The sequence below is a fragment of the Synchiropus splendidus genome, chromosome 1, assembly GCF_027744825.2.
Source record: "Synchiropus splendidus isolate RoL2022-P1 chromosome 1, RoL_Sspl_1.0, whole genome shotgun sequence".
In the NCBI taxonomy this organism is placed as follows: Eukaryota; Metazoa; Chordata; class Actinopteri; order Syngnathiformes; family Callionymidae; genus Synchiropus; species Synchiropus splendidus.
In genome coordinates, this window is record NC_071334.1 from 43,035,674 (window position 1) to 43,054,323 (window position 18,650).

General features: G+C 41.2%; 1 protein-coding gene across 2 annotated transcripts in view; it reads left to right on the forward strand.

Annotated features, from left to right (window-relative positions):
* ptpn13 (protein tyrosine phosphatase non-receptor type 13) overlaps positions 1-18,650 on the forward strand; it is a 39,888-nt gene that overhangs the window by 6,838 nt on the left and 14,400 nt on the right. For both annotated transcript variants that reach the window (XM_053877434.1, XM_053877445.1), the window contains exons 4-21: positions 1,627-1,692; positions 2,088-2,273; positions 2,347-2,434; positions 5,128-5,763; positions 11,751-11,843; positions 11,937-12,036; positions 13,592-13,808; positions 14,184-14,258; positions 14,338-14,509; positions 14,590-14,740; positions 14,805-14,943; positions 15,085-15,237; positions 15,374-15,556; positions 15,651-15,813; positions 16,159-16,603; positions 17,147-17,253; positions 17,630-17,683; positions 18,023-18,112. In XM_053877434.1, the coding sequence (XP_053733409.1) occupies positions 1,627-1,692; positions 2,088-2,273; positions 2,347-2,434; positions 5,128-5,763; positions 11,751-11,843; positions 11,937-12,036; positions 13,592-13,808; positions 14,184-14,258; positions 14,338-14,509; positions 14,590-14,740; positions 14,805-14,943; positions 15,085-15,237; positions 15,374-15,556; positions 15,651-15,813; positions 16,159-16,603; positions 17,147-17,253; positions 17,630-17,683; positions 18,023-18,112 (3,118 nt within the window). The remainder of the gene's footprint in view (positions 1-1,626; positions 1,693-2,087; positions 2,274-2,346; positions 2,435-5,127; positions 5,764-11,750; positions 11,844-11,936; positions 12,037-13,591; positions 13,809-14,183; positions 14,259-14,337; positions 14,510-14,589; positions 14,741-14,804; positions 14,944-15,084; positions 15,238-15,373; positions 15,557-15,650; positions 15,814-16,158; positions 16,604-17,146; positions 17,254-17,629; positions 17,684-18,022; positions 18,113-18,650) is intronic.

An 18,650-nucleotide genomic window follows, 5' to 3' on the forward strand; every position in this document is an offset into this window, starting at 1 on the left:
ATCACGTGTCTGAGGTACCTACGTAATGATCAAACATATAGTTTATTGTAATTTCACATTGAGAAATTGGTTTTCTATTGTGGTTCTAAGTGCCTCCAAAATAAAAAACAAACATTTATTTAGATAAATACTCAGATTTGATCTATCAACAAAATTTCTGTGCGTAATTTAATAAGTGAGTGTGTTGACGCCAAAGTTGGCCTTCTGAGTTGGATGTTGACGTGTATCTGTTTCAATAGATTAGAAAAGATTTCCTTCCCTGTGTAGTATTCCAAGCGGTGGGTAGTGGATTGGAAGCTCTCTTTCTAACCCTCTTTACATTATCACTTGACCACATGTGGCTCCTCCCCTTACTGACAGTGTCACCTTGAGTCAAACACACTGTGGTATTCAGAGCGAATGGAGCACCATCCCATGGCTTACCCTAACCGCAACCTCCATTCTTTTACATGACACATTGCCCATGGCATCAGGATATGCCACGAAAGGAAGAACATGTGTTTCATTTGAAAACATAATGCATCAACATGTTATGCTGAAGCCTGCAATTTGTAGGAAGTCTATTCTTTATCTCCAGCTTAATGCTGACACTGCATCTGGCAGAATTTCCACGTAGCACAGTGTAATGTTGTGTGGAAAACAGGACTATTTCTTGTTCCTTGTTGCTGATGAAATAGATGAAGGCTAACAACAATATTTATCCAATCTACTGCCGATTATCCCGACATGGTCTGTGGCGGGACTGGAGCCGGTCGTGGTAGATGTTGGGTGAAAAGTGAAATTTTACGCTGCATATCACTGGAGAAACAGCAATGACTTCGCTGGAGTTGCATGTGTCAACAGACTGACTTCCAATTACCATTCCTCTTTTGAGTGCTTAAAGTCTCGCTTTTCTATCCAGGTAAACAAAGTTTCTTTAATGGAAGGAAATGTGATAATAGCTCTGTTGTTCTGGAACGCTGAACACATTGTCACCGACCTGGAATGTAAATCTTTGCTACATAAACTCGGGACTCCGCCTATATTATTCAACTATTTCCCTTCTGTTGAAAACGAAAATCCTGCACGACTGGATTCCCTTCTCTGGCAGCTTCCATCAGACCTCAAACAGTTTTGTGCTGACTCAGTTTTCCGACATTGGTTGCGTCTCCTCAGCCGAGTTATTTCTGGGTTGAAAATAGTCTGTTTTTTTCATTATATGAGACACACTGGGGGAAAATACGTCAGTGGCCATTGCAACTGTTTTCCTTTCCTTTTTTCAACATATGGGGTGTTTTCACTTTCAAAGGGTGGTCTTTACTTTTTCACATTTTCTGAAACTGTTTGTCTTCAAGTCTTTGGCCAGATACTGTTCCTGATAGACCTCGTAGGCTGTGTAGCATTCTTTGGCAACGTGTGAATTATTCTTCTCTCTACCAAGCCTAACATTGAGGGGAAGTGATTTCCTTCCAAAGCAGGAGTTCAAGAGTAATGAGGAAAATGTTCTTCACTCAGCCTGAAAGAGTCGTTACTTTGTAAAGATGAATTCAGCTTCTGATAATAAACAAAAGCCCTTTGGAGTGTTTTGCTGCATGTAGATTTTCAACTGGTGCACATGTCTATAATGTGATTCATTCTGTTTTACAGATGCACATGTACTCTTTGGGAATGACGCTGTTCTGGGGAGCGGACTATGAAATCCCTCAAAGTCAGGTAACTGAATAAATGTATGGCTTGATGCCCTGGTTAAATATGACACTCAGACTCCTCTCTGAGCAGAAGACTTGAGGTTTCTATTTGGCTTGGCATAACTAAGCAATGTGTGAAACATTAATTTCATTGTGCTTCATTTAACATCTGCACTCAAAATACCAAAGCATCTAATCGTTTGCGTTGCATGCATAGACTGACAAATGTCACTGACTGGTCAAGCTGTTGATCCAAAATGTTTCCTCGTCTGGAACAAAAGAATGTGTGATCTCATGACATAGTTATTCACCCTCACTGTATAAATCATTAGAAGTTCACATCTGGGCCTGGTACGGTACAAATGTGTAACAGGATTCGCAAGTCTATTGGAAATGACTCTGCTCCTCTACCCCTTGTAGCCCATGAAGCTGGGAGAACACATTAACAGCCTGCTCCTGAACATGTGTGATGATGTTACATTAAGTCGAATGTCGCTGCGCACGGTGCTGGACATCTGCAGCAAACACATTCGAAACTCCAGCGGTGACCCCCCGTTTTCCTACATTCGAAAGTTGGTGCGGTTGGTACTGGGCAGCCTGTCGCAGGTAACGTAGCACTAGTACTCATCACACTTCCTCCCTTCTTTCTTTAACCCCAGTCCTTTATATGTGTTCACAGCTGGATGGTCTACTGACTGACAGGGAGTCACTTCCAGAGCGCAGTAAGGAGATTCGGGAGAGACTGAGGGGTAAAGGTTTGCCCACAGGTGAGAGAAGTGGGCACAGTCAATCACCTATGCAGAGTAGAGTAGCATACTGTAATAACATTGTGATGATCAAAATGAAGTGGTGTTCTTGTCGTGGCATGCATATTATTGATCAAGTGCATACAGCTACAGCAACTGTGAAAATGTTGAGTATAGTCAAAGCACAATGAACCCTTTTGTGGAAAAATGTTGTTCAACAAGACGGTCAATGCATTTTTGCTTGGAAATTGAGACTTTATGCCAAATTTTTGTGTCACATTTGTGCCGTCATTAGTTCACTAGAAAAGTCTCAAGTAAACACTGTGAACTAGGACTCAGATTGATTTATTGCTGTCTTGCACAGAGTTTCTCTGTTTGTGAGGACATACCTTCTTTGTCTTTCGATTTGGGGCTCTCCATCTTTACCTGTCCTAATTATTCAGCCAGTCATGGCTATCTTTCTCCATCTCCTATTACCAGAGTCGAAAGCACCCGACATTCTTCATTTCTGAACGTCCTGGTCCCTTCAATATTAAGGCTTTTATATCACATGGCGGGAGATGAGTGCTGCGTGGATATCTTAGAAACCCTCTGTCCACCAAAATGGCAGAGAGCAGCGAAGCCTATAAATCCAAGCTTAAAAATAAATCACCCAAATTCCTATTTTGTTCAAGAAGCTCTTTAATTTCAGCCATTGAAATACTAATACACAAGCACTGTGTGTCATTTCTGATAAGCATCTGCTTGTCTTACTGTTTCACTTCAAGCCATTGCGTTGAGCTGATTGAATTATGATGTATGATATTCTAAAAAGTGGATCTTAAAAATTATCCTATAACCAGTATCTGTAATTCGACAGAAACAAGGCCAACGACATTATTCTGCTATGAAGTCACAAGTGACAGCAGTTCTCTCCTGAAGCCCAGTCCCTAAACACTTCCACCCCCTCATAATCAGTTTGTGGGAAAGAAATGGAAGTAGAAATGAAACAACAACTCAAAGTTCAAATCCGATTTGATTCAGGAAAATATGAGCAAATCTTCCCAGTGGTTTTTGGGGAGAGCACCGGCAGGCTTCCAGACCATGGAAAGCAGAGTGCACACATGGGGCTCGTCTTGATTATGTAAGCGCTGCATGGCATTGATTACACATGCATATTTGGGAGTCACCAGTGAAGCTGCTGGTCTGCTGTTTCTGTCAGTGCTTTGTCTCTCTGGTGCGCAGAGGGCGAGCTAGCCTTAGGGAAAGTACATGCAAAGATCATTACTTGGTTCTTAAGCTGCTTTCTTCTAGAGTAATTGCTCCCTTCGTCCTTAAACTGTTTCCAAGTTTCAGCCACGGCGTTAGGAACTCCACTTCCAGAACTTCATTCTTTAAATAAACCAGTTTGTCTGAAACGGAACACTGTTATTACCTGGAAATACACACAGATCACGGTCCTAGTACGACCTTGAATATCTATCCTCATATTTTCCACATTCTAGTCTTTGTCTGCATCTCGGCGATTCCGTTGTTCTTTGATGTCATTTTGTCTTAACACCAAACATGTGCTTGTTAGATTAAATGACCTCATGCAGGGTTTTACAAGACTTAATGTCTCCCAACATGCTTTCATTCACTTGTGGCTTCTGTTCACACTGTCGCTCATCCAGATGCTTGTACTGTTGGAAAATTGGGTTGACTCTAAACACCGTAAATCATGAAGAATTTGTTTGGTTTGCATGAGTGGCATTGTAAAGTTGCAAGTCTTTTACATAACATAGTATGATACTTTTTAAGCTGTGATCAATTAGCCTTTGGAACCAATACAAGTTCTTTTGTAATGGTAACGTCATAGGTGACAGTCAATAGTGTGTGTACTATTGTGGTCCTCGTGAAGGTAGACTGAATCTATGAAAGCAATCGTGAAGAAATATTTCTGTCTGACTTCTGATTTCTGCTTCATATTGAAACACTTGTTTTTGTTCCTCCCCACTTTAATTAGGGATGCACAGAAACAAAGATCACTGGCCAAAACGTAATCACCGAAAGCTCTAATATGCCAGTTAGTAGTAGCAGCCAAGAACAGGGTTAATGTTCTCTATTAAGACCCCCTGTTGGGATGTGACTGTCACAGGGAGCTTGCAAACTGCGCTGCACAAAGTCAAGACTCGCATATGCACTCAGTGCGCTCCCTGTTGTAATTTCACCATTACACATCTTACAAATGGCTACTTGTTGGTCTCTCTCAGATCCTCCACACTGCACACCTGTTGGTCATTTCCAGACGGTCACCCTGGCTACGGTTTTGCGTCATTACAATGTCCGGTTTTTGGTTGTTTTCCTGTACTGGTGAAACTCTTTGGGCCCGTAAATTTTCAATTGCTGAATTTTTGGTGCATCCTTAATGTTAATCAAAATGTGGTCAGTCCGTTTGATCATTTTTGTTTAATGTCCTTTTGCCATTGTGTATGTTGGCCATTTCCCAAAGCTAGAATTGATATTAATTTTTTCAATCTATTCTGTATTTCTGTCTTTTTCACCTCTTGAATATCTGTATCTTGTTAAAAAATTCTAAATATAGAATTCTAAATATAATTAATATAATTTGTTCTGAATATCTTTTTTGAAAGTCTTGTACAGTAAAGTTAAAAATAAAATAAAATAGATATATTTGGTATAATGTATATCATGTAATGAGGCTCTGTGAATTTTAACACTTTGTTTGTCATCAGGCAGGAGTGCTGCACCGAGAGTTCTGGAGCGCTATAAAGCAAGGACTCAAGAGCAGCAGTCTGCCCTAAATCGTGGGCTCAGCCGTTCCATGGGGTCACTTCCAATTCAGGAGCTGTTGAAGGGAGATGACCGAATTCCCCCACAGTATTCGTCTGCTGACTATTACCCAAAATCTGTATCCCCCAATGACCTATATTCCCATGCTCCCTCACTCCCCCACCAACATTCCTATCCCTACCTGCACCCACTCCACCCACAGCAAAAGGGCCGGCCTGTAGAACTGGACAGAAGGTCACTGCCCTTCTATACTGTTGACAGAGGCCCAAGCAAGGCCAAGAAGACATGGGCTTCCTCTGTGGATTTGGCATGTATTGACCCTGAGGCGCTCCGCTTTGGTGCTTTGGAGGATGCGCGCCGGGGTAGTAGTGCCTTGAGCACTCACTCAATGGGAAGGCACAAATCACCACTGCGGGTGTCCAGGGAGATGGAATCTTTGTACCCGGAATTCGGTGGACTGAAGAGCAGGAAGCCTCATCACCACTCAGCTCAGTCTGTTGGCTCAGGACTCGCCAACGCTTATGACCGGATTAAAGAGAAACAGAGAAAACTTCAGGCGCTGAGACAAGCTGTGGATGGTGAGTTTACTCTCTTCTTCAGACTGTTATATTGTTGAAATTTTCATGTTTTAGGGAGTAAACAGAAGTGAGAGAAGCATTAGTTAGGGAGGAGCAGGCTGTTTGCTCCTTGTTTGTGCCTTTGATCTTCAATTCGATTTTGGCAAATTTTGACATTATTTTTAGTCATACTCCACAATTTTCAACAAGTTTGTGTCTAATTTGATGCCACTGCAGGCACGAAAAAGTATCGGGGTAATATGAGTTCCCTAATCTGAAGTGTAGCTCAATGCTGCTTTGAGAAATTGTGATCAGTGTAATGTCATGTATCATTTATGAACTGATGCATCCTTAAAAAGCAGTCAGATTGATAATAGAGGTCATGTGCCATTGATACAGTTGCTCTGTTGTTGGATGATATCTGGATATGATGTGGTGGTTACATGATTATTCGTTCTATGCATGTGTGTTGAAAATTCCACTGATAAGGTTTGTTTTTTTAAAACTTAAAATTTGATCTAAGATGAGCCTTTGTTATATGTTATTTGTTGCATACACCATTCCATCTGCTACAGTTGACTCTAGCCTGTGAAAGTACCACACAGTACAAGTATGGTGACACATACTGTACTTGCATGGACATTTTCAAAATCTTTCACGTGTGGGTAGATACATGTCAGGACTCAATTAGTTTTATGTTGGATCACCACATCACTACTCTTCTTTTTCAAGGAGACTGTGTTGAGTGGTTCCAGCTGTGTCTTCTAGATATATGGGATTGTTAAACAGGGTTGTAAATGACTTTATCAGTTAAAGGACATACAGAACTGCATGGCGCATTCGGCTGGTGCTAGCTATAGATTTGACACGCTTGTAGTGGAGACCTGTAATATGCTACAATGTCAGTCTGGACCCAGTCATATATTATATTGGTAATTAATTTGATCTGTATTTATTAAAGCAACTTCAATGAGATTAAATCACATTTCTGAAGCATTTAGGGAATAGCTAGTATAAATTACAGCAGACTGGAGAACAGTAGTGTGCATCAGTGCCTTTGTCGGTGCCACTATAAGTGGCTGAAACACTTTCTTCATTTTCTCCATTGTTTTAAATGTTTCCCTCCGATAGTTTATATACAGCATTGCAGTAATCCCTTTTTTATCTTATCAAATGTGCTATTTTTGCTTGTTTAAATATAAAATCTATATGTTTTAATAACACGCCTCCATATTTGAAATTCTTTCAAGATGTTTTTTTTAGATTTGTTTTTGCAGGTCTATGTCTACCAACATAGTTTCCAAATGAAATTGCGCTAAATTTGATTGTATGATTGATCTGATTTAAGCAGCGTATTAGTATTCTTTAAGATTTGGCAATACAAGGCCCCCCGTGTATTTATGCAGTTGTTTTTTTTTTTTTTTAATTTGCACCCTCGGTTCCTCACCACATGAATCTGGATATCAGCTTATCCCACGAAGAGAACTGAGAGGCTACAAACTGGTAGTGATAAAAAGCAGGATGGTATGTTGGGTAAAATATTCATTTTTATTCTTTATTTTTCTTCGTGGTCGCGAGCATGCCAATCTGTCCTTGAGGGGATGGGTATTAAGTATATGCTGACCGCCTACTGAAGCCGGCTGTCATCTAGGCATCTACTACACCGAATATTTTGTGTTATATATGTTAATGTATGTGTTAATATATATTTGGTGAAGCAGGGTCATTGGTTGCAATCAACTCTTTACTTTCACATCCAGAGGTCATTGTCTGCTGCTTGCAGCCCTGCCTCACAGTGTGATAAGTGTCGCACATGAAACAATCCATATTTAGTGGTTTTCTAAACTTGGGATTTGGCACTAAGTAAACGCCATACTTTGGCCTGAGCATCATAGGTGCCTCCCGGGGAGCCAGTTTTGTATATGAGTCACTGTGTCATGGGTTTCCAAGTGACTGGTTCTAACTACAGACCTGTTTAATGCTAGACTGCTGTTTGCTGTCACTCGTGGTATATAGTCATGTTTTTCTTCCCATTTTCTCAAACATACAGTGAATATTGGTAATCAGAATAACTAGAGTTCAGAGGGTAGAGCAGTCACATGTTCTGAGCATACACACACAATTGTTTTTCCACATAATTGCAAGAGCTGTAGAAGCCGATTGCGTTACTGGAAACGTGCCCGTAAAGTGAATATTATGGCAGCAATAAGTGTTTTTGGATCTCATGTCAGTCCAATGCAACATCTGCAGAATGACCAAGCAGCTCTCTTGCTTTTTCACTTTCCTTCATTGCTGCCGCCCTGACCACATCATTTTCATCCACCATGCTTTCTGGCAGCAGATTCATAAGAAAAATGATCAACTTTGTTATTTTATTTGACTGTGAGGACTCCAGGACTCAGATTTTCAAATGGGCTCGACATTTTTTTCATTCTGAATAATGATACTTTGAAACAGTGAATTCAGAATTCTATTCTGTACCAATTGTACAGTGAATATATTGTTTATCATTTCACAAATTGCAATGAAATGATAATTGATATTGGAGTCTTGGCTGACACTCAAGTGTGAACTGTTTTTTGGACAGTAATTGCAGATGAATCTGTAATCTCCCAGAATAGTCTGTATGGGTCGCAATTGAGCTCAGAGTACTTGTGGGGCCTCCTGGTTGTGTTATTTGGCAACACCCTTCTTTTTCCTTCTTTTCCTCTTACCCTTTCTGTTCTTTCCTGCAGGAAAGTGATGGCGCAGCAGTGGTCAGTGTTCTCAGGTTTCACCCACTGACACAGTGCATATATTTGTGCCCAGAACTCTACGTTTGTGTGGTCCTATTGTCTGACTGATGACCAAAAATGAGCGTTGTGTGTGCATGCCGATATGTTTGCATGATGAGCATGTCCTCACCCTTCAGCACAAAGGTGCTCTGACGAGGCTTCTACAAAGACCTCAAAGCTGTAATTGGAGTCATGAGCAGCGGATGAAGGAATTCCAAACATTACTGAACTTCTGTAGGCTTTGGAAGCCAGTCATATGGCTTTCTAGCCTCATGCAGCGTCCATAACCATTCAAAATGTTACTCTTGTGTTTGAGATGGACTGGCCATTGCATGATCATCTCATAATCAGTGCAGGCTGCGATTCTGCAAAACAATAGACCACTTTTTAACATTTCTTGGTGGTGCTTTTCAGAATAATTGAGTCACAAGCTACTTTGAATGAAGAACACTATTAGCATTGTTAATGTTATTTCCTGCAATACTAGGCCAGTTAAGTTTATCTTTACATTTCATAAACATACAGGAATTCAAAGAGCTTAACAATCCATCTAAATGAGTTCAATTCATTTAAAATGAAACACCACACTGTTTACTGTCTTAAATACGCCCTATTTAATGAAGGAAACTGTATGTGTAGAAATTAAAATCATAGACTTAACTTAACACTGACTAAAAAATGTAGTTGAGACATAACTTTAAGCCAGTTAATGAGACTAACGTCTCTTTTCCACACGTGTGACATAGCACATCACACTAAGAGGAGAAATGGCGGAGGGTACTGGACCATTACGACCCAAGACGTCAAAAGTTTGGGGACATTTTCCAACACAAAACTGGTATGGGATTTGCGAAACATACCTCTTGACCCACATTTTTGGCAATTACAATTCAAATATACATTTGTAGAACAACATTTAGACGTGTATACAACAGGAGAGACCCCCCTTTAATTGCTATTTGCAACACTACAACTTGTTGCAGCCCTATGTAGAATATGTCGGAAAGTTTGAAACTTGAGTTTAGCCCTTTGCCAAAGATGGTTTTGCAATGCGTATGATGTTGAGTCTTTTTGGTTGGAAATCACAATCTATCTACACAAGTTTCGGACTATCATTGGGATTGCTTTTCACATGTTGATTTGAAATGTTGGACACAGGCATTTTGGTTTATTTATATTGCTTAGTTTGGATCCATCCATCCATTCTAACCCACTAATCTGTTGCCAAATCACAGAGGCAGCTGCTTCAACAGGGATCGCGAAACGTCCTTCTCCAAGGCAACATCTTCCAGCTCTGACTGGGGTATTCGGAGACGTTCACCGGCCAGTGAAGAGATCAACTCTCCAACTGGTCCAGAGTCGTCCCCTGGGTCTCCTCCCAGCTGGCCGTTCCTGAAACGCCAAAGGGAGGCGCCCCAGGGGCATCTTCATATGCTGACCAAAACACCTTAGAGGCAGCGACTCTATTCTGAGTCTCTACCGAGTGACTGAACTCCTCAACCTATCTCTAAAGGAGACACCTGCCACCTGAAACACATTTCAGCTTGTATCAGGAATCCCGCTCTTTGCATCATGACTCAAAGCTCATGACCATAGCTGAGGGTCGGGATGAAGACTGGTAAATGGAGAGCTTTGCCTTCTGCTCGGCTACACACAACAGTGCGGTAGAGCAACTGCCATACCTGCTGGACTGATTTGTCGTACTACTTTACGCAGGCTTTTAGGTAGGGGGGCATCTGGGCATCTGCAAAACATGAAAAAATGGACGTCCAATTCTTGACCGTATCCTGGCCGCCAGATTACGCTGGTATATGGCTGCATCGGGCGGCCAAACTACGGTCGATAATCTGGCGTCGATTTCTTCATGTTTTGCAGACACCCAGACGTCCTCCTAGCTAAAAGCCTGACCTTACGAGAGAACAAGATACAGTGGTACGTTGGTTTTCGAACTTCCCGGAATTCGAACAAATCGGAGAAAAAAATTTAGAGATTTTTTTGCTTCGGATTTTGAACGAAATTCCAGAACTCGAAATCTGTGGAGGAAAAAAGCTGTAAAAAACATAACGCCTGCGGACCGATCAACTGACGCACAACGTGCTTTGTTGCCTCGGTAGGCTGACGTGTCCTGTTAGCTACATTTACTGACTGTTTTTTCTTCATATTGAGGTGTAAAACCTTTCCTGTCTCCGCAGTTTTGTCACAATTAAAGAAGGAAATAACTCCATCAGGTAGAAGCAAATGCATTGAATTTCACTGTTGGGACGTCATATTAAGTGAGGAATTACCTCGAACGAAAGGTTCTAAAGAGAAAAAATGTGTTTAGTAATTTTTAGAAATTATGATTAAGTGAATCTCCTGTAAGTTAATATACTAACAGGACAAGTATACATCTACATGATTGGCTTATTAATGTCCAATTACAATGACCTGCTGGAATTGGAACCGACACATAGTAATTATGGATTCGGAAAAACGGGATGTGGGGTAAGGCAGTTGTTGAATGTGGTATCGTTGTTCATTACAATTTCGATCCAACTGTTCGTTCACGCCTGTGTCATCATTTTTGACGGGCCTTTTTCATGTTTTATGTGCATTGTAAGATTGATGACACTGCCCCCCTCTAGCGGGTCATGACTCGCCACGTTGCTGAAACTACTCCGATGGTATGGTGCACATGAGCATGTGGCACTGTGAAACTCATCTTAAGCAACAATGCCAAAACAATAAGAGGAGAATGCTGTTCATTCTTGTCATGTAGCCGAGACTGATACTGTAGAGCAGGACTTTCAAGTTCTGTGAAACGCATGATTCATTAAGTTCTGTTCGCAGGTTAACGAGTCTGATGTGATGTGTTAAAAATGAGGTCAGCCGTTCGTTATTGTTGTCGGTGTAACCACTAAATCACCTCAGATGACACCCTCTGACCTGTTTGAGTGCATGACTGAGTGCTTTGTATCTACGTTTGAGTGATGGCAACCATGTATTTGACAAACTGCATGGCCTGTACTCGTCCCACTCCATTTTGGTTGCTTTTAAGCAACGCAGGACTTCAAAAGAACTAGCTTTGCTAGTCAGCATTTTTGTACCGAATATGTGCCTGGAAGCTTTTTCTCATGTTTATTGAGGGAAGTCATCTGGCAACAATCTTTTGTGCATGATTGTTTTATCTGTCATCATAGTCACTTGTTTTACCTCCTAAAAAAAGAGACTGACTTTTGTTCCCTCTTTCCTCAGAGCCAGTGCTCACTCACAACAGGTACCACAGCGATTACAGTTCTTCCAGTGAAAGCCCCTCAGTAGCCTCCTCTGATCCAGACTTCAGACAAGGTGAAGCAAACTTTCAAACCGCTGTTTGTGCTCATACTTTGGAAGTAAAGTGTCCGGAAAGCAAACTTCATTTGCCTATTAAATGTAACGCAGGTAAAAAGCCCAGCGAGGCGAAGAGGTTTGGTTCCCAGTTGGCACTTTCATCAGAGCATGACGCCCTGTCACTGTCAAGTCACAATTTACACAAACACAGGTAACGTGAAGGTCCTTATGCTATAACTTCATGGCTGCCTAAGCTGCCACTGTTGTTGCTTATCACCTCTTGTGCTTGCCCATATGGATGGGTGGGACCTTGCTACTCTGTTTATTATTTTGATTGGGCAACATATAATGAATGCAGAGATGCTGGAAACTATTTGTAGTCAGTCTTTGAAAGCGAGATCCACTGGACTGATCTTTAGGCAGGTGGTGCTTGGTGAAACGTGGGCGGTGCCTGACGCTAAACCCCCAAATCACACCCATGAACAGGAGTGGGCAATTAAACCCCTGTTGAGAAGGACTGTCAAGCCAAAAGGCCAAAATGACAAGGAAAAGCAATCTTAAATGTGACTTGAATTTTGGACAAAATAGTGACAGTGATTTTATTTCATGACAGGTCAGTATCTTGGTGACAGAATTATCAAACAGAACATCCAAGTAAGATATAGAAGCTTTATTACAAGTTGTGTTGTTCATATTTAATAGCCACAGGGGATTAAATTCAGACAAGAAAATGAGCCATTGAGTTCTTGTTCGTGGAATCAAATTACAATTAAAACAAAATGTATATTTACTGTGGTGCGTGAATAAGTTAATGGGTCACCTGTGGCCCACGCATTGCGCTGCTGCCTCAGAACATTAGGGCTAATGTTTCATTTACGAAGACAGGAGTGAAAATATGTAATCGTTGTGGTTTGCATGTAAATGTGGTTCACACACAGGAACTAAATCATAACTACTGCACTGGCAATGGATGTCTTTATTATTTTTGTGTTAGTTAAATTGTTATCAAGAGTGGAGCCCATTGAGATTAAAGAATTATTTGACTGGAAAATTAACGCAGGTTGTGGTACATGTTGATCATGTTGTGTACCCTTTATGCACTGGTGTAAATTTACACCATTTCGCAGTTGTTGAGAATTATATACTGTATATTTTCAAAGGTTCTTTGCCCATTAAATATACTGAATACGACTGGCCGAAAAAGAAGTTGTGGGTTCTGTTTGGAAGGGGATGATAGTGATTAAGCTGTGGAGGAAAAGGAGATGATGAGTTTCCCTGCCACATAATGGAGGACATGCTAGTGTAATCAAAATAGGGGATCAGCATCCCTGAATCCAGGTCAGAGAAGTGACCCAACAAGGATAAGTGCGACTGTGTTGACTGTTGAAATATCAATGCTGTTGTTAAACTTGGATCGATTTCTCAATAAAGCACTGTGAAAATGGGCGGATCATTCACCAACACTCATGGTATTCCTCTAACTGACCCTGGAGGTCACAGGAGTTGCATCACAATCCTTCTATGAAGCTTCAGATGAGACAGACAGCTGGTGTGGGCCAACACGGGCTTGACTAGTCAGGTCACATAATGCAACATCCACGTTCAGCAATCTCAGTTGCTGTAATCTCAGGCCCTACAAAAAAGGAACCGTTGTTGACTGGTCCTCACTGTCAAGCTGTGTTTCTATGTCTCAAAAGAAAAATGGCATTTTCCTGCCATCACTAGGTTCCTAATCTGCACTCACCTTCTCTTGCAATGTCCTGCAGGCAGTATGAGGGGGTGGCTGATGAACCCTTGGCAGGAGCAGAGCTTCTTCTTCAAAAGCAGGAGGAGGAGGTGCAGCGCCTTCAGGCCCATCTTGCTAAAAGACTTTCCAGGGCCAACCTCTACACGGTCGATGATGCCCTGGTTCCATCTCGGGCTTCCATTGTGGACCTTCAGGACCCGCTGTACAATTCTAGTCTACCAGTTCGCAAGCTCAAGGTTTCTATTTTTGTATTATATTTCTATTGATGTAAGAAATTTTCTGTGGCTCATGTACTACTTTCAAAATCAGAATGACTAATATATTTTCTTTTATAAAGAAGTTACTGATGTGTGGGGCTGCAGTTACAGATGAGGTCCAAGATGGTGATAATAGCACTATGGTGCACAAATTTAAAGTGCACAGGGATGGATTTACTGTACTGAAAAGTTTGTTGCCCATGAAGAAATGATGATATATTTCTGTTTGTATTAATTAATTGTAATATTATGTCACACTTCTCCTGTTATGAAAGGGATTTGATGTTTGAATATTTATATCCCTATACGTGTGTTTTATTATGTTGTCTAATATCTCTTTCCCCATATCTTCAGAGCTATCATGGACCCGAGTTTGTGAAAATGGCCAGCGAGCCATGCGTGAGCTTAACTGTCCCTTCGTCCATAATGGTGAAAATTTGCACACCCTTGAATATGTTTTGTTCCTGCATGAATATCTAGTTGATATATCCTTCTTTCTGCACTAAAGAAGCGTGGCAAGGTGGAGGAAATGCCGAGGAAGGTGGGGGTGGTTTTGCTGAATGGCCAAAAGCTGGAGCTCACATGTGATGTCAAAGCAATATGTAAAGATGTTCTTGATATGGTTGTTGCCCACATTGGGCTTGTGGAGCACCACCTGTTTGGCCTGGCTTACCTCAGAGGTACGTGGCTGCGTGTGCTTTTTTTGTTTAACATAGTGACTGATATTTGTGTTTGATATTCACTTTCATCTCTCTCCTAGATGATGAGTTTTTTTTTGTCGATCCTGATGCAAAATTGGCCCGCGTAGCCCCTGAGGGATGGAAGGAGGAGACAAAAAAGAAAAAAAGCGACGTGCCTTTCAACCTTTTCTTGCGCATCAAATTTTTCGTGGAGGATGCGAACCTCATACAGTGAGTCTTTAACTGACAGCTTGCTGATTACAGTTGAATGACAAGCCATTATTGTGCTTTTCAGGCATGCAATGACCAAACATCAGTACTACATGCAACTGCGCAAGGACGTGTTAGAGGAGAGGACGCGCTGCGACACAGAAAACGCCATGTTATTGGCCTCATTGGCCTTGCAGGCTGAATATGGGGATTACCAGCCAGAGGTAATTTCCACTTCTGCGAACAGAAAATACCGGGCCAGGATTCAATAAGTACTTAGCTAAAACTGGCAGCTGTGCCGTAAGGGTTTTATTCCCCTGAATATGGTCTCAACAAAAAAATTAATAAGTGTTCTTTCTGTCCAGCTACATGGAAAAACATATTTCAGACTTGAACACTACCTGCCAGCAACTGTCCTGGATAAGGTCGACCAGACCACCCTCAAGGAGGAGCTTCCCAAACTTCACAGCAACTACTATGGAGCAACAGAATCAGAGGCTGAATTTGAATTCCTTAAGGTAAACAAGGCAGCCACAGCATTTGAACTGCTATGCTTACCAACCTCTTTTGTGCTTATACCATTTGTTTATGTTTGTAAGTTGAATAATCAATACCGGTCTCATTATGTGTTGTGGTGTTTTCTAAATCTATAAGGTCAGCCAGAAGTTGACGGAATATGGGGTCCATTTCCATCGTGTGCTCCCTGAAAAGAAATCTCAAACTGGAATCATGCTCGGGGTCTACACTAAAGGTGTCCTCATTTTTGAAGTTCTTAATGGAAATCGGACTCCAGCACTGCCATTTCCCTGGAGAGAGACAAAGAAGATTTCCTTTGCTGTATGTTTTTTTTTTTTATTAATGAACTATAAACCCTGCCTCTGAAAAGCTTATCTTTTTCCCCTGGTTTGCACTCATTTCTTTTATCCTGTAGAAAAAGAAGATTTGCCTTCAGAACACATCAGATGGGATTAAGCGCCTGTTTCAGACAGACAGCAACAAAACCTGTCAGTATCTGTTGCAGCTCTGCTCTGATCAGCACAAGTTCCACCTGCAGATGAAGGCCCGGCAGAAGAACCAGGAGTTGCAGGACCTTGGTAAAGGACCAGTTGTCTGCTCATATTGCACTTGTTTTTTTTTGTTTTTTTTTGTGCTGTGATTATCTGCATTCAGTCAATGAAGAGCACTCAAAGTGAAAAACTTTAACTCCCCAAACCAAAAGACATCCGTGAATAGTAAATAGCAACTTCCTATATACCTTTTTGTGATTTACGACCCCTAAATGGTCGAAAAGTATTTTTAAACATGAGCTAAGTTGCATGTGTGAATGGTCAATGATAAAAAATGGATTTCTAGTTCGTAAGTTTGAAAAATAGCGAGTAGAACACTTTCCAAAACCAATCTTACTTGATGACAATTTCATTTACCCGTATGTTTTCCAGAAAACTCTCAGCCTCTCCCTCTCAGCAATTGGCAGTATTCTCTTGACCCACTGAGTGGAGACGCAGTACCACGAACGCTGAGCGCAGGCAGCCTGGCCCCAAGTTTATCCACCCGATCTAACCCAGACCACCTGAAGAGGATATCTTACTCGGAAGTCGCCCTCAACAATGCATTGTCCGGCCCAGTGTTGGTCCAGGATGACCTGCACTTTCCAGGTTACAACCCTGTAGCCTCCACCGCTCTCTCCAAACCTCTGACCATGAGTCGCTCCCACCACAACTTGGAGCAGATGCCAGAGTCTCTGGACTACAACACGAGCAATTCTTACAGCAGCCTGTCGCACAGCGGACTGAGTCACACCCAGACCGACCAAGTGGACTCTAATTTCCAGCCGCACCATCGTGCCAGCTCAGACACAGGCTCCCTCTTGCACAAACAGGACAAGTGAGTAACAAAAACCAAGCCGCAAAAAAGCCCCCACATAATTTCACGTCTGATTTCTCATTCTCTCAACTCTACCGGGAGTTCGCTTTTCAGCTGTTTAATATTTACTCCATAACATCTGCATTAGACTGCAGAGACTCTCAACAGTAGACCTTCATACTAGCTAATTAATTCTTAGCCAACACAGTGTTTGTATATTCCTCGCAGTTTCACCAGTTTCAAGTTCTCCATACTGGTATAAATAAATTGGACAGTTCCTTAGCAATCATTTGTTGTACTTTGTTAACTAGTACATAACCTTTCATTTCATTAGCCCTCTGGGGTTCTATGCTAGCACCTGTGATATTAATGACGTTACCGACACACGACTGTTACTATTTATAGTGGTTGCACCCTCGTTTTATGTTAATAAAATGTCACTTAATGACATTGTACATTAATCCAAAATTGTCATCTGAGCCTTTTAAAGGTTTCCATCTGCCTGGGTTCAATGAGCAGCGTTGCCTCCTCTCTAAGTGTCCATTTTCTGCTTTCTCAATGCAGATCTTTTGGTACCGTTTCTCACAGCAGCCCCCTCAGGGGCCACAGTCCAACAAAAGTGGAGTCAGACTCATCCTCCGCCGAAGATGTTGGTCAAGCTTACGTTGTGGGTGAGTATATGTTTTTTATTTATTTTATTTATTTATTAATGTTTGAAAGTGTGGTTCGACTCAAAAGTAAGCATAGAGACTCTTCCAAAAAAATTGAATGCAAATTATGTCTCGAATCAACTTCTTACTCTGAACTTAAAATGTGGTGGGTAAATAGAAGTACAGCTTTTATAATGTGACAAATGTCTTCCTCTTTAATTTATTTATTCTCTCTGTTAGTATTTTTCTTACAATGCTTGAAGAAAGTTAATGTTCAATGTTTCTTGCTCAATTGCCATCGGTGACTTTACATTCACAGTGACAACACTTTTTGTTTTGTGTCTGATTGGACCATGTTCTTTTTGACATTTTGTTTTTTTTTATTTTTGTTTCCCAGGTGTCAGTATACACAGCTCGTCCGGAACACAGTCGACTCCTGCTTCGACTAACGGTAAACACATTGACATGGCATGACTTCCTAATTCAGTCTTCAATGGAGAAAATATCTGAAAGCACTAATTTGTTCTCGTTGTTGAATGATGAATTTCTTGGTACATTGTACTGCATGACAAATCTAATAATACCACATGGAACGATTTTGCCCCCAAGTTACTGATTTTTGCCCCAGATGGATTTTTGCTTTCATTCTTAGCTTAATGTTAGCCAGCAGGCATGTATTAGCACGTTAGTCTGAGTGCACTGTCTGAGGCATTCTGACTCATACATGATGACTGGATTCCTGCATGGAGTCTTTAACATTAAAATCATGATGTCTCTATTACTTATTTAGATTCTCTACTGAAAAAACTCAACGCTTTACCATCACCTGAGAGAGAAGTCACATCTGTGCGGCTGAAGAAAGATGCCAAATATGGCCTGGGTAAGAACTCATGTAATTGTTTATCAATGCTTTTAATATCTACCTGTTTTTGTTGTCGCTTAGTGAAAGAGCTGCCTTACTATTTGTACAGAAGAACCACGATGAACAGAACAAATTTTCATTGCACAGCAAACCAAATCAGGACGCATTTTAATTGAAGAACTTGGTCTGGAAACTATGATCTCATTTTATTAGAATTATTAGGACTAGATAAAAAAAAGTGGCCGGCAGCAACCAAGGGCAGCTTAAATGCTTCAAAACGCTTAAAAGCTTTAGAATCTTTCAGCTGAGCGGAAACTACAGTTATCTCATTAAAGCTTTGAAAGTTTTGCTGTCAGACATAATTTGTAGTCATGAGAGTAAAGAGGAGACCAGGGAATCTTTCTTTTAGCTTCCCGTTCTGAGAGTGATTCAGAAGTGACTTGAGAAGGTATACTACATTAACCCCAATATTAGGGTAACAGATGGATTGAGCTCTGATTTCTGAGGCATGATCAATATGGCTGGAAAACTGGAAATTAAACTCCAACTCGACTTC